This window comes from Leucoraja erinacea, chromosome 7 (assembly GCF_028641065.1).
Source record: "Leucoraja erinacea ecotype New England chromosome 7, Leri_hhj_1, whole genome shotgun sequence".
Lineage (NCBI taxonomy): Eukaryota > Metazoa > Chordata > Chondrichthyes > Rajiformes > Rajidae > Leucoraja > Leucoraja erinaceus.
Genome location: NC_073383.1, coordinates 46,107,343 through 46,131,858, shown reverse-complemented (window position 1 = coordinate 46,131,858; position 24,516 = coordinate 46,107,343). Strand labels below are relative to the sequence as shown.

The following is a 24,516-nucleotide window of genomic DNA, read 5'->3' as shown; positions in this document are numbered from 1 at the left end:
CCCTAGCGCGGAGCCGAGACTCCCCCTGCCCCAGCGCGGAGCCGAGACTCCCCCTGCCCCAGCGCGGAGCCGAGACTCCCCCTGCCCCAGCGTGGAGCCGAGCCTCCCCATGCCCCAGCGTGGAGCCGAGCCTCCCCTAGCCCCAGCGTGGAGCCGAGCCTCCCCCTGCTCTAGCGCGGAGCCGAGCCACCCCCTAGCCCCAGCGCGGAGCTCTGTGAAGATACTCAGTCTGTTCCACTGTGAAGCTTCTCCTTGCCTCGGTGAGGATCTCAGTAAAAACTTACATAAGTCACTTTGGGGTACATTGGCCTCTGAATTTTGTGGCCTACCCTGGTTCAGTCCCATAATTAGCAACCTCCAAATAAGCTCTGAACTAATCTTCCTACTTAGAGGGTGCCATGGGTGACTGCTGTCTTCAGTAAGCTCAGAAGATTAGGTTAAAATTGCAGTGTTTGGTAAATGAGCAAAATGGACAAGGTTCAGACTTATCATTAATGTTTTAAGGTCGCTTAAGTTAATAATTTATCAACTGATATTTTGTTGTACCATAAAGACTAATTTTCAGAATTTCCCTCTTCTCCCATTCAGAGGGTGTTATTCAGAATGAGAAAGGAAGACCAGTCCTCCAGTTGCTGCCTCCAATTCAAGGCATAAAGGGACCCGGAAAGCAGAGAAGCATGGCGTGCATTAAACGCAAAGCCCGTAAAACTAAGACTTCAGCTTCAGGAATTGTTCGAGGCACTGTGCCAGAGAAACTGAGGGGTAAGACTGGATGCCAGTACACGAAGGAATGTAGTACTCAAAGAAAAGAGTGAAAATAGAATTCAAATCATTTATCTATACCTCTGGGTCCCTTGGATTCACAGTTCAATGGCCCTGGCCAACAAAACTTTATCCATATTTCTGGCATTTTCTCGTGGCTTCTAGCTTCAGTGGTAATTTTGACACTGCCACAGAACTCCCCTGCCCCTTGCATGTATGAATGCTTCCTGGAACTTGCCCTGAATGCACTATTAGTAATTTCAGCACTGTGTTCACTTGTTCTGAACCCCAGTCTTTCAATTCCAATAATCATCTTCAATATCTGCAAAAGACCACCATTTAATCTTCTCTACTTCAGGGAATGCAAATTCACTGCTACTTCTCCCTCTTTGTATTTCAACTGTAAAAGGCCAAAAATCCATCAGCATTTTTGATTTTTGGAACTGGTAGGTGGTTTCTATAATTGTAAGTTGCTCTACCCGTACTTGGTTAATTGCCTCTGTAAATGCCAACAGCAACTGTAAATATCACCAGCAACATGTCCTGGACCACCATACTGAAGCAATGGCCAATGGGCTTAGGTTGTAAGGTCGTAATGGTCCCCTACAATTCTCATCAATTTCTACAGATGCACCGTAAAAAGCATTAACCTATTAATGCCACTTAGCAGCTTCTAATAAAGTCCCTCTTATCACTGTGTAATAATAAGATAGTTCCAATCATTTGGAATCGTTCTGATATTAAGGATGATCAGTATGTGGGATGCCAAAGTCATTTTGGTCTTGATGTGCCTCTAATCCCAGATGTGATACTGCCCTTTTTCTCTGGTTCATTAAAGATGTCAAAGTGTGTTGATTGTGATCAGTCTGTTCCTTTTTCTTTCTCAAGTCCACAAAGATATTTCGGGCAGCCTTATCATGGCTCCTGATGGTGAGATTGTGCGACTCTCCATGTTGGACTACATTCAAGCTCCCAGTGGCAGCTTCCCAGGCTGCTCCTCACATCCAGGTTAGTCACTGTTGTGCAGCATAGCTTTGGAAATGTTGGGTCGTCTCAGTGCTTTTTGCACATGCCCCTCCCTGCATGGTGGAAAAAAGATCTGAAAGGACTTATTTGCCCCTATTTAATGTTGCCCAGCTGCAGCTTGAATTACATGAACGTAGATGATGCTGCTCACTTATTCTCACCAAGGATGTGGAGAGTGGCCACACATGCATTGTACTCTTGGGGTACCATCTTTTTGTTATGATCTTAAGACAAGGCTCTTCCTGGTTTCCTCAGAAGATATAAGCAATCTAGTTTAAGCTCTTTCCACATAGATGTTGCTGGTTATTTCAGTTTAAATCTTTCTTCTCTCTTCTATCTCTAGCAGCTAGTGTTTAAAGTAGTTGTTGCCTTGACAACTGTGCCCTGCAAATTATCACAGACACCATCCCTTCTCCCATTTCCGCAGCTTTGAACGTAATTCCCCAGTTCTGGTGAAAGATCCCTGACATGGAATTTTGGTATTTCCCACTCAACAGATGTTAGCTGACCTTCTGAGTGCTTCCAACATTTTCTGTGTGTTTCACATATACCAACCAGGTTTTGCTCCAAACTCCAATAGAAGAGCTTACTAACTCTTAAGCAATGTTATTATGAATTGAAATGCATATGGTAATATATAACACCAATATAAAATCAAGCATCAAACATGAGATGGTACAGAACTTTATGCTGTTGCTTATAGTAAATCAGCAGAAAGAAGTTGTCATGAACAGATTTAATGTGGAGCCCAGCCAGTTGTAACAGTAGACCACAGTGATGGCAGCTGTGATCCCTCAACCCATCCCTCAACCGACTCTTTCTGCCAAACATCTATCTCTCTCTCTCTCTGTCACTCTCTCTATTCATCATTCCCAATCACTGACCACTCCGTTCCTCTAGCCCCTCCTACCCCTTTCTCTGAGCCACTTCCCATGCATCTTTTCCCACCATTTCTCCCCATCTCTGCCACCTCCACCATTCCCACCACTCCCACCCCTTGCTCTTCTCACCCACTCTCCCAAATTTCCTGTGCATATCCACTTTTCATGCAAACTAAATGTTGTTGACAACTTGGCCGTCACTCCTGAAGTTCCAGATGGTGGTGGCCCGACAAACTAATGATCATGTTGGTATTTGGGTTCCATGCATTCTCGCTCCTAATTCCTTCTTTCTAGATTCCTTTCACCTTCTTGCCAGTTGTTCTCCTGCACTTTTTGATTTCATTATTTCTAATATTTATTCCTGATTCTAAACCTGGAATCCTACGAGCAAGTAGCCAATAATCACATAATGATTGGAGAGGGGCTCTGGATCTGGATTGCTGTAGAAGCAGGGTTTCCCTGTTTGTCCATCTATCTTAATTGTCAGTGGCTTTAATTTTACAGGAAGCAAGTCCCTTCATTATGGTTTTGGTGGTAAGAAGGATAAATCGATTACGACTCGGCGGCGAAAAGGTGAGTCGGTGAATAAGAATAAACAAAGATGTCCATTACCTTTGGCAAAGAGTTAGATCAGGGTCCGGTGACAGAAGTGAATATCTACTGTGCTCATAGAAAACGTGCCCAATAATATGTCCTACAAAATGCCAAGTATTATGTCAATCAGTACTTGAGTGCCTTGTATGGATCATCCAATGGCACAAGATGTTTCTGAATTTCTCATTTTAATTTATGCTCACCTGAATTATTTCAAATGTATCCTCTTTCAGTGTAGATGGATCCAGCTCATTTAACCTTTCTTCATTTGCAAAGTTGCTGATACCTGAGATTCTCTTTGTTGACCACTCGAGGACAGATTGAGGACCACTTCCTACAGATGATAGACACAAAATGCTGAAGTAAATCAGCGGGTCAGGCAGCATCTCTGGAGAAAATGAATAGGTGACATTTCGGGTTGAGACCCTTCTTCAGACTACAATTGGGTACCCAAGATGCTCCCATGGACCGACTATCCTAGTCAACCCATGAAGCCCATTCCCGCTCTGCTTCAGTGGACACTAACTCATCCTAGCTCCAGTCCCAGCTTCACCTTTACACTGAAGTAATGTTCCAGTATCTGAAGGATTGATTTGGATACAGCAAATGACTGAATCTGTCCCATTCAGCCTGATATAGTTACATATTTAACAATGAACTTACTTTTGCATTACATCATTCACATTACCAGAATCTTTCAAAGCAGTTCAGAGCAAAACAATTATTTAGATGTGTTATCACTGAGGAGACATGGCAGATAAATAGCACAAAGTCAGATCCCACAAAAAGACATACAGGTTTGTAGGTTAACTGGTTTGGTAAATGTAAAAATAGTCCCTAGTGGGTGTAGGATAGTGTTAATGTGCGGAGATCGCTGGTCGGCCCAGACCCGGTGGGGGGATCACCGACTATCCGACCATGGAGCAGGTAGCACGGGATTACATCATACCCGTGGCGGGGGGGATCTCCCCCCGACCTGGTGAGAATTGGTCTAGGGCAAAGAGATGGAGAATGGAAGTAATTGAAAACTCTTTTAAAGAGATGACATAGATGATGCCTGATCCGCTGAGTATTTCCAATATCTTCAATAGTCTTTCAGCTGAATGTTCTGTGGAATAGCATGTGCCTTGCTCTATGATCTCTTTGTTCCTTTAGGAGGATTTCAACCCGATTCTTCAACAATAAGTTCCTTTCAAGAAGAGGACATCTATTCTACCTCAGATGGTTTGTGATTTTATCTGTCTGTCTATAGCTTCTTGATCGTATTGGGAATTCTGGCTGAGACAACCAGAAAGATGATCACACTTCCAATGACTATTACAGATGATGACCTTATTTGTGAGATTGATGGTGACTCCAGTCGACCCCAAACCCCAACACAACTCTCCATGGAACAAAGACGAGCACGGAAGGTCAGAAATGAATTTATTATTCCAGATTCAGGGTTTAATTCCACTTTACTGAATCTACCGGTATTGTTGTTGGTTTTTTCTTGTCACATGTTCCAAGATACAGTAGAAAAACTGGGGTGGAAGATTGCAACCTTCACGTCGTCCGCCCTGTTCCGACTAATGCAATCAACCCAGCATGCACAATCAAATAAGTAGGTAAAGATCAAAGAAGGTAGTTGAGGCCAGTTCATTGGCTATATTTAAGAGGGAGTTAGATGTGGTCCTTGTGGCTAAAGGGATCAGGGGGTATTGAGAGAAGGCAGGTACAGGATACTGAGTTGGATGATCAGCCATGATCATATTGAATGGCGGTGCAGGCTCGAAGGGCCGAATGGCCTACTCCTGCACCTACTTTCTATGTTTCTATGTTTCTAAGATCAAATAGAACAAGTTGTCCTACAACTTTAGGCTGTGCACACCATACGCAAGAAGCAGTGAAAAACTTTGTTTGCGTGCTATCCAATCAAATGATAGCATTTGTACAATAAAGTCATAGACAAGTACAACAGGTAGCATAAAATGAAAAACAACCATAGTGTAGAGTACCGTGTTATAGTATTACAATCTTGCAGCTGCAGAGAAAGACCAGATAAAAAGATGCAAGGGCCACAATGTGGTAGGATTGGGAGATTTGGATTATATTCTTAGATCATGAGGTCCATTCAGTAGTCTGATAGCAGCAGGAAAGAAACTGAATTTAGGAAGAAATTGCATTCTTCGCAGAGCGGGCACACCCCATCAGTGAAGGTGTGGAGCCTTATGGGTGGAGTCCTCTCCCAAAAGGTCCTGACTCCCAAACAGGTTAAAATTACTGATGTTGGTGTATGAAAAATTAAATGTCATCTTAACATAGCACAGGCTCATTCTAGAAGAGGTGTAATTTTAAAGATGGAATTTTACTCTCTAACTTGTACTGTACCTGCTTGGTGGAACAATTTAAACGGTGCTTTACACTCTACCTAACCCATTGTGCATCTGCTCTGGCAGTATTTGGGAGAGTGTGAAGGGGTTTTAGCCAATATTTATTCTATGCTGCAACTGCTCTAACAGTGTCTGATGGGACAGTGAGGCAAAGATTAAAAATGCTAACAGGCGGTGGTGAAAAAGGTGTATGGTATGCTCAATGGCTGAGGCATTGGTCAAAGGAGTTGGGACATCATGTTACAGTTAAACAAATCGTTGATTAAGCCGTAGTTGGAGTATGGTGGATAGTTCTGGCAAAGGAAGTGATTGAACTAGAGATGGTTCAGAAAATGATTCACAAGAACGTTAACTGGACTGGAGGCTTGAGTTATTGTGGGAAACTATAGTTTGGAACTGTTTTCCCTGGAGCGAAGGAGACTGAAGGTATAGTTGAGGTTTATAACAATTATGAAATGCATAGACAGGATAGGTAGTCCAGCCCTTTTCCCAGAGTATGGGACCCTAAAACTAGAGGCCACAGGTTTAAAGTGAGAGTGGAAAGATTAAAAAGGAATGTGTGGCAGATTTTCCCACAGAGTGTTGTGGGTACGTGGAACAAGCTTGCCAGACAAAGTTGTGTATTTGGATACAATTATAGAAACATAGAAACATAGAAATTAGGTGCAGGAGTAGGCCATTCGGCCATTCGAGCCTGCACCGCCATTCAATATGATCATGGCTGATCATCCAACTCAGTATCCCGTACCTGCCTTCTCTCCATACCCCCTGATCCCCTTAGCCACAAGAGCCACATCTAACTCCCTCTTAAATATAGCCAATGAACTGGCCTCAACTACCCTCTGTGGCAGAGAGTTCCAGAGCTTCACCACTCTCTGTGTGAAAAAAGTTCTTCTCATCTCGGTTTTAAAGGATTTCCCCTTTATCCTTAAGCTGTGACCCCTTGTCCTGGACTTCCCTAACATCGGGAACAATCTTCCTGCATCTAGCCTGTCCAACCCCTTAAGAATTTTGTAAGTTTCTATAAGATCCCCTCTCAATCTCCTAAATTCTAGACAGTATAAACCAAGCCTATCCAGTCTTTCTTCATAAGACAGTCCTGACATCCCAGGAATCAGTCTGGTGAACCTTCTCTGCACTCCCTCTATGGCAATAATGTCCTTCCTCAGATTTGGAGACCAAAACTGTACGCAATACTCCAGGTGTGGTCTCACCAAGACCCTGTACAACTGCAGTAGAACCTCCCTGCTCCTATACTCAAATCCTTTTGCAATGAAAGCTAACATACCATTTGCTTTCTTTACTGCCTGCTGCACCTGCATGCCTACCTTCAATGACTGGTGTACCATGACACCCAGGGTTCGCTGCATCTCCCCCTTTCCCAATCGGCCACCATTTAGATAATAGTCTGCTTTCCCGTTTTTGCCGATAATAGTCTGCTTTCCCGTTTTTGCCGTTATGTTTAAAAGACATGTGGATAGAAAAGATTTAGAGTGATATGGGCCAAATGCGGGTAAATGGAATTAGCATAGATGGGTGTCTTGGTCGGTATGGATGAGTTGGACAGAAGGACATGTTTCTGTGCTATGCAACTTGCTTTGTAGTCTCCAGGAAGTATTTGGTTGATAAGACTTGCTTTGCATCCCATGTATGTTGATAATGAGATTTTCTACAATTTAGGTGCTGAGTAATACTGATACTTGTCTGAGGTTTTGATACAGTGAATGGCATGCAACCCGTGAGATCCTCCCCCTGGCTGAAATTATTTAGGTGGAATCAGGGAAGGGAGTTATGATGGTAACAATAACTGGTGTTGAAGATACATTGAAAATCCAGCATCAACCAGCCAGTGGCATTGAACAGTTAGAATACAGTACAGAGTGCTCAATGTTCAATTAATTTGTCCTGCAGATGTGGGTGGTGGGTATATGGAGCAAGCTGCCAGAGGAGGTAGGTGAGGCAAATACTCTAACAACATTTAAAATAGATTTGGACAGGTACATGCATACAATACAATTAGGAAAGGTTTAGAGGGATATAGGCCAAAAACAGGCAGTTGGGACAAGTGTGGATGGGCCAAAGGACCTGCTTCTGTGCTGTCGACTCTATCTGGGGTAAGGCCACCATTTAGGCTTAATTGTCTCCTGAGATGTTCTGTAATTTGAAGACAATTAAATTATACCACATTTGTTGTTTCAAAGCACGTGATAGTGCTGGAGAGGTGCAGAGGAGATTAACCAAGATGTTTCCTGGGATGGCGCATTTCAATTTTGAGAAAGACATCAGTTTTGAGATTAAGAGGTTTCGGCCCGAAACGTTGCCTATTTCCTTCGCTCCATAGAAGCTGCTGCACCCGCTGAGTTTCTCCAGCTTTTTTGTGTACCTTCGATTTTCCAGCATCTGCAGTTCCGTAATTGAAAATATCCTTCCCTGATACACATGAATGAACTAAGTGAATATTCACAAAACTCTCCATTATTCTGTTATTTTGGTTGGTACAGCCCTTTCTCACCACTAGTTCGATGCCAGTACACTGTTGAGGAAAGGAAAGACATTTGAGACGGGTTGGGTATTTCGGACAGTCTGGCAGATTTTACTGTCTTCTTCTTCTTGTGTATGGCGTGCACAGCTAAAGTTGCAGGTTAACTTGTTCTATTTGATCTATTTGTTTGTGCACATCGGGTTGATTCCATTAGTTGAAACGGGGTGGACCACGTGAAGGTTGCGATCTCCCACCCCGATTTTACTGTGAAGGGTCTCGACCCAAAACGTCACCCATTCCTTCTCTCCAGAGATGCTGCCTGTCCCACTGAGTTACTCCAGCATTTTGTGCCTCTTAGATTTTACTGTTGGTTCCTTGTTGATGGGTTTATGGAATTCATCTTTGGATTATACTCTGGTGAGAGTTGAGTCTTTGTGACACTGACCAGTTCATTGAGTTAAACCATGTTGTGACCAGAGGTTTTGAAGTTGCACCTCCCTTTCTGTATTCCCACCTATACTTTGAGTACCCTTTGCACCTCATTTACTTTCTGATCTCTTTTAGGCTCTGAGAAGAAGACGCAGGAGACAGGCGTATCTTGATGGGGCCACTTCAGGTAAGGGGCATACTAATGGATTGATAGGTCTTTGCTTATCCGGTAGTCATGAGGTTTGATTGGAGTCCTGCCCAATCCAACCATACAGAGATATATATGAGGTACATTAGAAGGATGCCAGCGTTCACTATGGGATGAGTTGAACTGAGGTTTTGAAATATATTTGTGACTTTCTTGGGGATATATAGAAAATATACTACTGGTATCCTGGGTGTACAGTCGGTGTGAGTTAGATTAATCCTACGCTCTAATTCCACTGAATGTATCTTAGATTGAGAAATGGAGCTACCAAGGTGAACTGAGAATATGCGTACAAGGAATTTGGGAAATTGCAAGAACAGAAGACAATGGCTTCTGCACTTTCAAAAATGCACAAGGCAGGCCGATGCAGGAAATCCCAAACAAACATGGACAATGTTGGAGCACAGAGCCAGTTAATTGGGAGAGAAACCAAGTTCACATTTAAGGATCAGGTCCTGTTGTATGAACTGGAAAAATGAGAAATGAAGTGTATTTCAAGTTGCAGAGGGTGTAGATGGATGGAGGTCCAGATCAAAGTAACAATTAGTTTAAGAACTGGCAGATAGAGTAAGTAAATAAATAAAGCAAGTAAATAAATAAGAAACAAATTGGAACAAAATGTACAGCAATATCTGTAAACAATGAAGAAGAAGAAAAGGGGACTGTTTACCTCAATTTGTGTTAAATTTTGAATCCCAAAGACTGTCATGTACTCCAACAGAAGATGAGATGATCTTTGAGCTTATAGTGGAGCACAAAGATTGAGAGGTCAGAGTGGGAATGGGACAGAGCATAAAGGTGCTGGATGGCTGGAAGCTCAGGGTCATCTTTATGGACTGAACAAAGGTGTTCTGCTAAGAGGTCATTTAGTCTGTGTTTGTTTTCTCCATTGTAGAAGAGATCACATCATTTTAGAAATGCAATTAAATTGCTGCTTCATCTTCATCTTTCCCCCTGCCCTTTTAGCATTGCTATGGGACCACTCCCTGTGATGTGGAATTAAAGAGAGGGTATGTTCCTGTGATGGCTTGTCATTAATAGGCATTCATTAACATTGCACAGTTGTGAGGATCTGCAGGACAGTTTGAGAATCTTACAAGAGCCTTTGGAGAAATTGGAGGGTATAAAGCTGGTGGAATGGAAGAGGGTCTTGGGGTATTATTGTTGGGGTGGAGGTGCATGACTAGAATACAGAAAATAGACCTGAGGCTCTCCTTAACTAGGACAGCTGTGGTCTGAGTTGAGCCGAGATCGAAGATGGACCCAGCGAGGGGGAGGACGGAGGATGCAGAGAATGATGGGAGGACCCTGCTGGGGAGGACCCTGCTGGGGAGGAGGGGGGCTGCCGAGAATGAATGGGGACCCAGGAAGCAGATGAGGTGGGGGGTGTCTGTTACCACATGTGGCGGCAGGCAATGGAGAGGACCGTTTGGTGAACTTTTGTAACTTTGTTGGTGCCAAAGTGTGGCGACACTTGTGTACTGCCTAGGTGAGGTCTGCTCTACGATTTGATCAGGTTGTATGCAAAACAAAGCTTCTCACTGTACATCGGTACATGTGACAATAAAGTATCATTAAATTCATTGCAGGTGTTCTTATAGAGATTGCGAAGTGTGCTGTTATCCTCAGCAGGAAAGAAATCTGAATAATGAAAGTGGAAGTGTGATATCTTGTCAACCCTGGTGAACCTGTAGAAGTTTGGATGGGATTCTGGGCAAGTTTGACTCAATTTCAAACCTGTGTGTGTGATCTATTTTATTCTCACGGGATGTGGATGTGTTTGGCTGAAGCTGTATTTATATCCCAGCCCAAATTGCTCTTGAAGAGATGACGCTGAGCTTCAGCCTTGAACCCCTGCAGTTCTGATGTTGCGTGGTACTATTAGCTCCTGAATTTTGACCTGGCAATGATAAATCAATGGCAATATTTATTTACATGTCAGGGTGGGAACCCGATGCTGTTTTCATTGTTGTTTTTTTTTGCTGCATTTGTGGTGGGGGTTGTGTATTTGGGAGATGCTATCAGAATTGCTGTAGTTGCAGAATTGTTTATAGATGCCGCCTATTGTGGCCATTATTGGCTGCATCTCATCAGAATATGTTGATGGTGTCAAACCTGATAGTTGACGGAGTTTGTCAATTGTCAAGTGCCACATCCCAGGCAGTTCTTGCAATCTAGACTTCCCGCCTTGAACTTGAAGGGGTTCAGAGACTAACACTGAAGTAAATTGTTCCTGAATGGAGCCTTCTCCCACAGCCCTTGGGGTTCAAGTGGCCTTAACACTGATTGAAACTAAAAAAATGACAGAGCTGTCCAGCAAAAAGCATTTGACCTGAGAGAGACAAGCTATGACTCTCTTTTTACTTGGTTGTCCATCATCTACATGTTGGGCAATGCTGCCTAAATTGTCTGCCTCGAGGATGTTTGAGTAATTCCACTTCATACATCTATTTTGTGACATCAATAACCTTCAACTCAATGTCAATAAAACAAAATAAATAACTGTGGACTTCAGGAAGAAACAGACAGCACAAACCCCACTCACCAACAATGGCAGTGCAGTGGAGTCTGTGAAAAGCACCAAGTTCCTGGGAGTGCACATCACAGATGATCAGACATGGTCCACCAACACCATCTCCCTAGTCAAGAAAGCACAGCAACGCCTCCACTTCCTTCGACGGATGAGGAGAGCCGACCTCCCCCCTTCTGCCCTCACCACTTTTTACAGGGGTGCCATTGAGAGCATTCTTACCAGCAGTCTCTCAGTCTGGTATGGCAGTTGCTCTGCTGCTGACCAGAAGGCCCTACAGAGAGTGGTGAGGACAGCGGAGAAGATCACCAGATCACCCCAACCAGCAATCCAGGACTTATACCCATCTCGCTGTCGCAAGAGAGCAACCAATATCATCAAAGACACCACCCACCCAGCACACAAACTGTTCACCCTCCTACCATCCGGCAAGCGCTACCGCAGCATGCGGAGCAAAACCACCAGATTCAAAAACAGCTTTTTTCCTCAGGCCATCAGACTACTCAACACACTCAAGAAAATTCCATGAACAGTACACAAACTAAGACCAATTGACTGTCAAAATAACTTTAATAAGTATGCCATTTGCACTTTTCTATATTGCACCTTTTATTATTGCACCTTAATAGCATACCTCAAAATTTTACTACACTCTGGTACACTGTGAATATTTTATATAATGTATATGTCCTGTCTATTTTATTGGTATATAGTCTGTCTGTGTTGTAAATATTACTTGCACATTTGGAGTATGGGGAAACACAATTTCAATCCTCTGTGTAACTACTTGTTGCATTATTTGAATTGACAATAAAGTTTACTTTACTTTACTTTACTTTACTTTACTTTACTTTACTATTTTATACCAGCTGAGGAAACTAGCTTCAAATTCCCTTTAAACACTGCTGGTAGGGGCGTTCCTTTGAAGTGGTGGTAGCAGAGTAGCTCATCATGGTGAAATGTTAGGTCAGAGTTTATACAGATGGCTCGAGTCTTTGATCTACTTGAGCCTAATGAATCTCAAATTGACAGGACCAGTGAGTGAGTCAGCCGAAGGAGCAAAGGTCAACAGCGATCGAAGGGCCAAGGAAGGGGCAAAGGTCAACACCAATCGAGGGGCAAAGGTCAACACCAATCGAAGGGCAAAGGGAGAGGCAAACAGCAACAGCAACAGCAATAGAAGGGCCACGGAAGATGCAAAGGTCAGCCGTCGACAGCGGCAAGCCCCTGGTGACGTGGAGGAGGTGATACTGGGGGAAGATGGCAATCTGCACCAATTTCACCAACCTGGGCGTGCCCGTCACAGCAGTGACTACAACTCCGTACATGAGAGGGAGCTTGCTCACGACACCAGACAAACCACACGTGGTAAGAGTTTGACTAAACCAACAGCTTAAAGCTGTTTGAATACCAGAAAGTAGTCTTAAGGGCCTGTCCCACTTTCACAACCTACTTCACGACCTCTGCCGAGTTTGCCCTTGACTCATACTCGCAGCATGGTCGTCACAAGGCCGTAGCAGGTCGTAGCAGGTCATGCTGCTAGACGTAGGTACTCGTGGCATCAAGTAGCTCGCAGCGTTTTTCTAGCCTGATAAAAAAATGTCCACGAGTAAAAAAAAAGGTCGGCATGGAAAAAATCGATACTTTTTACTTGTAGGTAGTAGGTAGTAGTAGGTCATGATGCTAGTCGTAGGTGGTCGTAGGCAGTCAAAGGTAATAGCTCCGGGGGGGGAAAAAAAGGTTATTTAAACAGCAGAACGTCACCTCTGTCACTCCAAGGCATGTTCATTCATAGCTGGAGAGTTTTTTGGAGAGGAGATTTGTGTTTTAGAGATGGCTCCAAAAGGCCAGCAGTGCAGGGGGAAGGCACAACCCTAAAAAAAACCTGCCATGCAGGTGTTGCCCACCCAGGAGGAGGAGTGGCAGGAGGTGATGCCACAGGGCGTGATAGTGCAGGAGGAGGTAGCCCTGCATGAGAGACCCCTGGAGGAGGAGACCAGGGTGTAGTATATGTCCCCACCACCACCCCATCCTTCACGGCCTCATTTGAAGGCAGCAAAGCAACCCTTTCTCCTGTGTCTGACACAGCATCAGAGGCAGATGCCCCATTGGTGGTGAGGGAGGGCTGGAGGAAGGTTATGCCCTACACCTTCACCAGGCAGCAGGAGGGGGACCTTGAGGAATGTTTCCAGCAGAATGCCATCCTGTACGAAAAGAAAAATGAGGGGTACAGGGACAGGGACAAGAATGGCATGCTTGCCATCCACTGCCCCACATGTGTGCTTAAAGTTCCATCTTTTGTCAAAGCCCAGCGCCACTCTCTTCCAGTCATCTGGTGTACTGGGACAGTCCATCACATCATCTCCATTCACCCATTGAGACCTCTTCTTGTGCTTCCTCTTCACCCTTGCTCTTCCCCTTCTGCCTTTCTTAAAAGGTTGCTGAAGCAAAAGGGGCTACTGCAAACAGCAGTAAAACGTACATGGTCAAAGCCAGTCTTCAACAGTCGAAGGAGGACGAAGGACTTCTTCATAGTTGTGGAAGGTCGTGGGAGGTGCTCAACATAGTCGTAGGAGGTCGCAGACATAGTCGTGGAAGGTTGTAGGAGGTCGTAGGTTACAGCAACCTTGATTTTTTTTAAGGTCGTTTAAGGTCATCAGAGGTCGTGAATTAGGTCATGAAAGTGGGACAGGGGCTTTAGTAAGCTTCTTGTCTCGTGCCTTCATTCAACGGGTGATTTAAAGAATTAAAAGCACAGAGAACATTCAATCTCCCTATTGTGCCACAGTAATGACCCTCATCTGCCTTGCTGCAGTTTAACCAGTCAAACTGAATGTTTTTGGGTGGAAATTCTGCCTTCAATTTCCACATGTTCGGTTCCATTCTTTTCAAAATCCCAAGGGTTAGTAACGTTGTGGTGACCCTGCTATTCCAATTCTAATGAAATCAGTTTCAACTGGTAACTCATTAACTCTGAAATCACTTGATCTTGGCTGATCGTCCAAAATCAGTACCCCGTTCCTACTTTTTTCCCCATATCCCTTGATTCCGTTATCCCTAAGAGCTAAATCTAAATCTCTCTCTTGAAAATATCCAATGAATTGGCCTCCGTGGCCAATTACGTACCTTGCAGTCATGACAGAGAATAAAATAACAGAACACACAATGAACACAATGAATATTGATTTCTCTCACTTCAGGTTGCCACGTCTCTCTATCCGTGGCAGAGAATTACACAGATTCACAACTCTGGTTGAAAAAGTTTTTCCTCATCTCAGTCCTAAATGGCCAACCCCTTATTCTTAAACTGTGACCCCTGGTTCTGGACTCCCCTAACATCGGGAACATTTTTCCTGCATCTAGCCTGTCCAATCCCTTAAGAATTTTATATGTTTCGTTAAGATTCCCTGTCATCCTTCTAAATTCCAGTGGAAGAGGGGCAGGCAACTGGCTTAGGCAGATCCCCCGAGTACTCACCACTGCCTTGACCTATGAATGACCTCCTTGGTCAGGTCCATGAGCAGACATATGTGGAACTCCCTGAACTGACAACCCCCCTCTTCCCTCCCTCCTTTGCACTGTTCCCCTATATCAGGAAAGCAGGGCTGAAGTGTAAGAGTAGCCCCTTCAAGTACTCTTTCAGGAGCTGCAACCTCTCACATTCTATAAATACATGGAACACACACACCTCATGCATGTTGAGAGATTAATCAAGGGTGTCTTAGCTACCGGTAATTACTTTAACTAACTGCTTGGAATTAACTCTGGGCTGCCTGTAACCTTCTCCTGATAAACACTACTATTGTCTGCTCACAGGTTCCACCTACAGGACATCCGCTGCTGGCTCTATCCTGACAGGCTGGTCCCAGAAAGAACACAATAGCTTGGGTGAAACTGATGAGCTGGGGTCACCGCTCGGCTTCCACGAAGTGTGAGTTGACTGCGTTATTGCACATTTGCTCAGTCTGGGCCACCCGTTCCTCATTACAAGATGCTCTCCTGTTTTTTTAGTTCCCTGTCTTTATGTCTTTGTTAAAACCTTCAGACCTGTGCCTCACCTTTCAGAGGGAAATAACAGCAACTGGACAGATCCAGCATAACTTTGATACAGCTGTTGATATCGTTGATTAATGTCACATTCATTCAGTAGCGGGTAGGAGTTTCTCTGCCAGCATGGGCACAAGATTAAGGTAAATTAGTGGAGATCTGGAGATATTTTTCTGACTTGCCAGCTAAGCATTGTATGACAGGACTGTTGGTGAGTGAATGGTCTGACATCACACCCAGCTGGGCAGGAGGCTCTTGTGCCAGCAGGTAAGTGTAACTGTGGACCATGCTCTGTTCCTAGCAGTGAAAGTGGGTATCATCCCAATGCCAGGCGGAGGAGGAAGAAGCTGCGAAAGGATGGCCTTGTAGTTGAAGAAGATCCTGAGGCGGATGTCGAAGATTGGGAGGCTGAGCGATGGAGTGAAGGAAGCGAAGGAAGGACTGGAGTCAAAGCTGTAAGTTGGACAAAACCCTCTCCATCAATGTCAAAACAGTAGCTTCAGCCAAGATCCAAGATATACCTCGAGCGTCTGCAGGCCTTGGCTGGTACTGAAAGGCAGTTTTTCTCAGGAATATCTATTCTCCTGGATCATCCTGGAGTCTCCAAGAATGAAAGATCAACTTTCTGTCCCATTAGATAATCCACAAGCATTGAAAATACATGCTAGCCTGGGCCCCAGGGTTAGGACATGTGACTGTACAGTTTGGTCGCGGTGGCTCCTTGGCTTGAGATTGGTGTCTAAGAATAATGAGAGATATTTTTTTTTAAATCGCAAATCGTTTCCTCTCGCAGAAAAAACAAAAAAGCAAAAGGAAAGGAAGGAAAAGTTCGAACCAGGATCCAAATATCCAAGATGGCTACTCAGAACTGAGCAGCGAAGATGAGTGGGGAGAATCATCAGGATCAATCCTGGCACCAGGTGAAAACTCGCCATTTGAGCAAGAGAGCTCAATGAGGTCTCAGAGAAGACAGGGAGCAAACTATCCGTCAGATACAGGGAGCTCCCTGAGGCCGGGCCAGGCACGAGGAGCAAATAAAGAGAAAAGCAAGAACAATGGACGTGCGGAATTTGTTGTAGGTGAGCCATCTCGTAACAACACCTTTCAATAGGTGTCACACACGCCTACCGCTGGGGGTCACACATGTGTATCGTATCCCCGGCACGTCTGGGTGTTGACTCCCTCCCCCTCTCAAGTACTTTAGTGAACTGTTGAATAAAACTTAATAGCAATTAATCTCTAACTTTAATTTCTTCAGGAAGACCCAGGGAGAAGAGAGCTCAGCAACAGTATCTGCCTCCGGGTAAACATCAGAAGGATGCAACTTCCCAGCTGCAGAGGAAGGCAAAGAGAGGGAGTGAGGTTAAGGAGGAGGGGGAGGAGGAGGAGGATGATATCACCACGCAGATTGGGATGCGGTCGGACGGCGTCCTGCATTTCCACAGCGGCAGCAGCACCCCAACCTCGGAGATGGCCACAACAGCCGAGCAAGGCCCTAACTCCAGCTCCACTCAGGTCAGAGCCAGAGGCCTGCGGGCAGGTGGAGCATGGAGCAAAGGACAAGCAGAAGGACAAGCAGAAGTAAGTAACACAGATGAAGCCAGTCAGTGGAAGTTAAGCCAATTTGGTGATGTACGGTCTACATCTGAAAGGGAAGGCACACTGCAGGACAGGGAGGCTGTGAGAGCTTTCCTGATGAAGTGGAAGGAAAGTGAACCCTTAAACATGCATTAAAAAACAAATCTCAACCCGTCTCCAACCCACTTCTTTTTTGTTTCAATAGACAAGAGGAGGGAGCATAGCAATAGAATCATGCAGCCTAATTATTCATCTTATTTCCTCTCATTTTACGCACCTCTATAATTTAAAAAAGATTTAATAGGAACCTGAGGGTTAACTTTTTTTACACAAAGTGTGGTGGGTGTATGGAACTAGCTGCCAGAGGAGGTTCTTGAGGCTGGTACTATTGCATTGTTTAAAATACATTTAGATAGGTACATGGATAGGATACGTTTCGAGGGATATGGACCAAATGCAAGCAGTTAGGACTAGTGTAGATGAGGCATGTTGGGCCGAAGGGGCTATTTCCATGCTGTATGATTCTATAAGGCTATGCTCGAAGGACTAAAGTGTTAGCCTGACAACCTCTCTCTATAGCCCAAGTCCTTGAATCTTGGCAACATCAACATAAATCTTCAGTGCACTCTACCCATCTTCATGGCATTTCTCCTATAGCACTGTGTCCAAAACAGAACACAATACTCCAAAAGTGCAGCCTCACCAACATTTTGATTAACTGTAAGATAAAGTTCAGACTTCTATACTTAATTTCCTGACTGATGAAGCCCAATGTGCCAAATGCCTCCTTCATCTCCCTATGTAGCTGTGATGCTACTTTCAGGGAACTGTGTGGTTGTACTCCCTGATTACTCTGCTCTATAACACTCCCTAGGCTCCAACCATTCACTGTAAAGATCCTGCCTCGTTTGACTTCCCAAAATGCAACACCTTTATTAAACTCCTTTATTTGCCGTTCCTCAGCTTATTTGTTACAAGCCTCCAGTCCAAAATACAACATTCCTGCACCACCCTCTGTTTTCTACCTATAGCTTTTCACTGTACCTCAGTACACGTGACAATAAACAAAACTACCATCAGGCCAATTCTGTATCTGGTTGGAAGTGCTCATGAACATTGAGATGACCTCCTTCAGTAAACTTGGTTTCTCCCCTGCTGCAGTGAAGGAAACGATTCATGAGGGGACAAGATAAGATAAATAGCCACATTCTTATTCCTAGGGAAGGGGAGTTTAAAACTTAAGGGCCTGTCCCACGAGCATGCGACTGCATGCGGCGAGCGCGACCAAACCGGAAGCGGGGGCCGCGCGGAGGTCAAGTGATCCCGTACGAGTTGACGTGAAGTTCGTGCTAGGTGTACGCCGTCAAGACGCCGCATACGGCATCGAGACGCTGCGCACGGCGTTGAGATGCTGCGCACGCCCGTCGAGGCGGTGCGTACGGCCTCAATGTGGCTGCGGGCCAGCAGGCCGTTGCCGTGGGGAATTTTTTGGACAGTGTCAGTTTTTCGGAGCCCCGCGCGATGTCGGGACCAGCTCCGCCCAACTCCATACGGCTCCGGCGATCGAAGTGGGACCGGTCCCGCGAGGCTGTACGGCTCAAGCGACCACGTTAGGTCGCGCTTGCCGCATGCAGTCGCATGCTCGTGGGGCAGGTCCTTTAAGGGTGCAGGTTTAAGGTGACAGGGGAAAGATTTAAAGGGGATCTGAGAGGCAATTGTTTTCACAAGAATCTGCAAGAGGAAGTGGTAGGGGCAGCTACAAATACAATGTTTAAGACATTTGGACAGGTTCATGGAAAGGAAAATAAAAGTTTAGAGTGATATGGCCCAACCACAGGCAAATGGGACCCGTTCAGGAAGACACCTTGGTCAGCATGGATGAGTTGGGTCAAGGGGCTTGCTGAATAGTTCTGACTATAAACATGACGTATAGTTGGAAGGTCCACGTCCTTCCTGAGCCCTCCATCCTCCTTCCACCCACCGCTTCTCCTTACTATCGAGGGAAGTTCCTCACTATCTGCTTGTGTCCATTAGGAAAGCACGGAGTGGTCAGAGCGTGCAACAGCTGTACCAGGATCAAAGCATCCCAGGCAGCTTGGCAACAAGAGGCTGGAAATGGGCCAGAGGTCAGATGAAGAGTCACAGAATTACGACGAGCAACTGGATCCCAGCGAACGGAGGCGCCGGAGGCTGGAGCAGCAAATCCAGCAAGAATTGGATGAAGAGCAGAGGAGGAGAGAGGAAAAGATAAGGTATGAGCAATGTGGGTAAGGCACCATGGATAATGGTTGCTTTTGCTCAATCCACACATCTGAGAGGCTCTTGTTACTTGTGGGTACAGTGGAAATTCAAGGAATGTTTCTCACAAATGGCAGAGGTGGGCAGGGTTGTGATGAGGAAGGTGATGACCTGAAGGTCAGTTGCAGAATGGCTAACCTCGTCTGCGCTGCTTGCAGAGTTTAGATATTTTTTACCTGAATGGTTGAGAGATACTGGTAGACGTTTTTACCCCCAGCACTCTGGTTCAGGCCTATTTGTCGTGGTGATCCTGCTATTCCTTCAACCGCTGCCTCACAGTTCCAGCAACTCAAGTTCAATCCTGATCTGGAGTGGTTCTGTTTCTACCCACATCGCAGAGACATGCAGGTTAATAGATCCCTGTCAATTGCCCCAGGTGTGTGTGGGTTGTACGCGAGGGTAAAAGGGACAATGTTATTTCGCTGAGAGTAAGCATAGTCTTCAGCGACTGAACAGCCTGCAGGTTTGTTCACAAATAGACTCTACAGCCTGTACCCCGCTGGCATCCCACTCAACCGACTGCTGGACCAATCTAAACATCATCTCAATCACAGTCTGAGCAGGGACATGACTCACTCTGAATGTGGTTGCCAGGGTTAAAAAACTGCAGCAGGAGTCTGAAGCAACAGAGCAGGAAAAGGATGAGCAGAGGCAACAAGGGGAGCAGCTGGACCGTGAACGCCGCCAAAAACAGCAGCAGGAGTTTCGAAAGAAGGTGCAAGAAATGCAGCAGGTTAAAGAAAGAGTCCTGGCGGAGCGAGCAAGTATGGATACACCAGTTACTGTAACATTACCCTGAATGGGAGGGAGGGGAAAGGGGAGGGGACAAGGGGTGAGGGGCAGGAGGAGAGAAATGGATGGGTGTGGGCGTGGAGGCGGGAGGAGAGGAGGGCAAGAACAGGCAGGAGATGAAGGGAGATTTACTTGTCAGCCCTCTAGCACTGAAATAAGTGTAATTCATTCCAGCTGTCTTTCCTTGCTGTCTGATCCTGCCTATCCTGTCTACTGATCTTGTTATCATTACCTTCTGTACGGACTTCCAGCCTCCCACCTGCCTCACTGCTGCATTTGATCCTGTTCCACTGCTAATCTAATTTAAACCTTCTAGTTTAAACTTCCAGAATAGCAAACATGCCCTACCAGGATCTTGGTTCCCTTGCACTTCAGAGGACAGTAGGATGAATAATGGAACTGAATGAGGGATGATGGCAGTTGGGAACAACAAATAGAGGGGTGAACAGTCAGGGGGAGGGGATACAGGGAGAAGTTGTGGGTGAAGGGGTGAAAATAAATGGGGTATCAGTGAGCTGGGGCAATGTGTGAGGAATGGTGAATGTGAGGAATGACCAGAGTAGATAGGAGGAGAGAGAGAAAGAGGCAGAGGGGAGGTAGGTTACCCGAAATTGGAGAATTCAATGTTCGTGCCATTGGGGTAATAGTGCTGTTCCTCTAGTTTGCATTTGGCACCTGGCAATTCAGGAAGCCAAGGGCAGGACAGTCGGTGTGAATGAGGAGACTTGAAATGGCTGGCAACTGGGAGAACCAGGTGAGCACAGCAGACAGGGCACAGGTGTTTGACAAAGTGGATGCCTAGTTTGCGTTTGGTCCCACTGATATAGAAGAGGGCACGTCAAGAGTATCAAATGTAATACGCAAGTTTGCAGGAGGTGCATGTGAACCCTCAGCCTCAACTGGAAGGGTGGTTCAGGAATCCTGGATGGAGGTGGGGAAAGATATGCAGGTTTGGTTACAGGGATAGGGGAGAGGGATGGCTAATAGAAACATAGGTGCAGGAGTAGGCCATTCGGCCCTTCGAGCCTGCACCACCATTCAATATGATCATGGCTGATCATCCATACCCCCTGATCCCTTTAGCCACAAGGGCCACATCTAACTCCCTCTTAAATATAGCCAATGAACTGGCCTCAACTACATTCTGTTGCAGAGAATTCCAGATTCACCGCTCTCTGTGTAAATTTTTTTTTTCTTATCTCAGTCCTAAATGATTTCCCCTTTATCCTTAAACTGTGACCCCTTGTTCTGGACTTCCCTAACATCGGGATCAATCTTCCTGCATCTAGCCTGTCCAACCCCTTGAGAATGTTGTAAGTTTCTATAAGATCCCCCCTCAATCTGGATGAGTGAATCAGGGAGTCTCAGAATTGTACTCTAGTGTAATCAGGGGCCTTAACACAGCAGCGCATTAAGGGCCTGTCCCACTTGGCGATTTCTTTCGGCGACTGCCAGTATCATTGACTGACGTATCACTCAGGTCACCTACAAATTTGAGGCATGATGCGGCGGTGATGCTCCGTGTTGCCGTTTGATGCGCGGTGTTTTTTCAAGTGGCGCAACATTTTTTTGTCGCCACTGGATTTTGAAATGTTCAAAATCTTTTGGCGACACTGATATGACGCCGACAGTCGCCGAAAAAAATCGTCAAGTGGGACAGGCCCTTTAAGCTTTGGAGGAGCAAGTTAAGAGTTTCAGGAGCGTAAGGAGTAAACAGTGCCTTGTTCTGTCTTCAGAGGAGAAAGCACAGCTGCAAAAGCTCCACCAGGAGCAACTGGAAGAGGAGCAGCGGCTCCTGAGTGAGATGGATGAACCACAGCGTCAGGAGTACCTGAGAGTGAAGCAGATCAGAGAACAGCAACTGAAGGAGCAGTGGCAGAAGGAGGGAGAGAGGAGGAAGGTGCTGCTGGAGGAGGCGACGCGGGAGGCAATGTCCTTCCTACGGTAAGTGGCACGGTTCACATACACTAGCTAGACCCGTGTACACACAGCATCACTACACGCATCACAGCGTACAGACTAGATCCGCACAGTGAAAGCAGATTAGCCCTGTATACACATGGCACCGCGCACTCAAGGCTAGCCTTGTGTGCATATTTCCAGGTGTATGCAAACTAGCCCACTATGCACATATCACGCACACAGACTACACACATACTACATGCACACTATGTACACAGAATTGACCCACACACAAAGCACAGTGCAGACAAACTACAGCTACACGATAGTGTGCACACAGGCTAGACCCATACACACAATACTGCCTACATTGACTAGACATATACACACAGTACTGCATACACAGGGTAGTCCCATATACTTCCACGACACTGCATGTAAACTAGACCTATATATACACGCTGCTCCACGCATAGAGTAGACAATATACACACAATACTGCCTACAGACTAATCTTGTGTACACATAGTACCCTGTACACAGAGGAGTGTCTCACACAGTCTCATACAGACTCAACCTGCACATAAGGCACTATGTTCACAAAGCCTCATGCACTCAATATACAGCCCGCCCTCCCATAACCGTTTTGCATGCTTCCCCATTGACCCAGCCAAATCCCTGCCCCACTCAATTCTTCCTCCCACTCCCTGTAACTCAGTGCACTGTCTCTCTACAGCCAGAAGGGGCTAATAGGCCCAGGCCTGGTGCTGGTGGAGTTGATGGAACTGGAGCAGGCCCAGAGCATCACCAGGCCCTGGGTATTCTCCTACTTTGAAGTGATGGAGATTCTGGGCCTGGAAGCAGCAGGGGAGAGTGAATGAAGGACAGTTGGATGGAAACTGGGAGCCAACGAGGTACCTTGGTTCACACTGGGAGCGCGAGACGTCAACATATCTGCCTGGCAAGGAAAGACTGATTCAAAGTGCAAAGACATTTCTTCATAAACTTGCAAAGATAAACTTCCAGAAATGAACACCCACCCACCCTCCTACACACAGAAGTGACACATACTTTTTTTCCCCCTTCTTTTTTCCTTCCAAGGACTTTATTCAATGATTGCATATTACAGTGTAGGGGAAGGTACGCAAACGTTCAATAGTCACATTGTATCAGGAAATCATTATAATACAATAGTGGCATCTTTATCTACAATGCACTCGACCCCCCTGCAACATCCGGCATTCCCAGAAGGTCTCCAGCATCCCCGTGGACACCGTGTGTTCCATCTACATGGTGTCCACGAGCATGGACATAGGCCCGGTCGATAGAGGAGCATGCAGCCGACTCTGGCGTGACCATCGACTACCCGCTGCCTGGACCCGCGAATGGCCATCTTGGCCAGGCCACGGAGCAGACCGACAGGGAGATCCCACCCTCCCACTTGACCCTCCCCACTCCCTGCCTTGTGCCCAAATACCAGAATCGTGGGACTAAAATGAAACCTAAACTTAAGGAGCAGCCCCTCCAGATATTCGTACAGGGGCTGCAGCTTCTCACACTCAATATACACGGGGAACATGGTTTCTTCCTCGCCACAGAAGTTACAGGCGGCTGGCGAGTCCGTAATCCGACTTAAATATCTGTTACACAGTACGGCTCTGTGCAACACTCTCCACCCCAGGTCCCTGATGTAAAGGGGGAGGACTCCCTTGTAGAGAGACCTCCACTGGGGGCCGCTCCCACCGTCAAGTGGTAACACGGGCCGCCAGGGCATGTCCGGACGCAAGACGAGGGTGAGGAAGTGTAGAGTGTGCAGGAACATCCTGTACAATAAACGTCTCTCCGCGTCTCGGAACGGCGGCTCACGTTGTGTACGACCGGCTTCCGGGAAAGATTCCGGGGCATGGGCCCAAAATGAGCAATTCCGAGCGGGGGTAAGCACGGTGGGAATCGTTCCGAGCACACGCTTCTCCTCAACACCCACTCCCCCTGATGAGCAGCGTGTTGGCTGAAGGTGACCAGATTCCTAACTCTTTAGACATCACGGTGGAAGCTTGGCAGATCCCGTGTAGCGGGTCGACTGATGCCCGGGAGCCGCGAACCCCCCCACTAGGCAATGGCCCTGGCGGAAATAACACATGGCCAGAGCGTGCCATCTAGGGAGGTGCACCGCGTACACGTACTGCTGCAGGGTCCCGAGACGTTGGGCCGCCACCTGGGTACGCACGCATACCAAGGACTGGCCGCCCCTCTCTAACGGGAGACTCAGGACCGCTGTGGAAACCCAGTGCTTCTTGTCTCCCCAGAAGAAACTCACCAACCTCTTCTGCAACAAGGAAAGAGAGCAGGTCACTTGTCCCCTCTAGTCTGTGCTATCGTTAATAGGATTGGGGCTAATCTGATTGCAACTAGCCATATTCCCATCTTGTTATGGTAACTTTTCATCGTTTTGCCTTTAGAAATAATCAATGCAGAATCCTCAAAAAATTTGACCTCAGAATTATGCAGCACGGAAACAGACCTTTTAGTCCAACTTGCCTATGCCAACCTTGTTGCTTACCTGAGCAAATCCCATTTAACTGCATTTGGCCCATATCCCTCTAAATCATTCCAGT

At 46.1% G+C, this 24,516-nt stretch overlaps 1 protein-coding gene across 2 annotated transcripts in view; it reads left to right on the top strand.

The window, feature by feature from the left end:
* The window catches only part of LOC129698954 (uncharacterized protein KIAA2012-like), a 41,317-nt gene extending 18,178 nt beyond the window's left edge, over nt 1-23,139 (top strand). Inside the window, exons 10-24 of one of the 2 annotated variants that reach the window (XM_055638456.1) lie at nt 589-762; nt 1,651-1,770; nt 3,174-3,242; nt 4,419-4,487; nt 4,587-4,675; nt 8,682-8,733; nt 12,317-12,652; nt 15,101-15,215; nt 15,636-15,786; nt 16,125-16,410; nt 16,590-16,912; nt 18,944-19,161; nt 19,802-19,971; nt 21,736-21,943; nt 22,638-23,139. In XM_055638456.1, the coding sequence (XP_055494431.1) occupies nt 589-762; nt 1,651-1,770; nt 3,174-3,242; nt 4,419-4,487; nt 4,587-4,675; nt 8,682-8,733; nt 12,317-12,652; nt 15,101-15,215; nt 15,636-15,786; nt 16,125-16,410; nt 16,590-16,912; nt 18,944-19,161; nt 19,802-19,971; nt 21,736-21,943; nt 22,638-22,782 (2,525 nt within the window). In that variant the 3' untranslated portion in view covers nt 22,783-23,139. Of the gene's footprint in view, nt 1-588; nt 763-1,650; nt 1,771-3,173; nt 3,243-4,418; nt 4,488-4,586; nt 4,676-8,681; nt 8,734-12,316; nt 12,653-15,100; nt 15,216-15,632; nt 15,787-16,124; nt 16,411-16,589; nt 16,913-18,943; nt 19,162-19,801; nt 19,972-21,735; nt 21,944-22,637 lie in introns of both variants that reach the window. The other variant, XM_055638455.1, reaches the window with a different exon arrangement.
* The last annotated feature ends 1,377 nt before the right edge of the window (nt 23,140-24,516 follow it).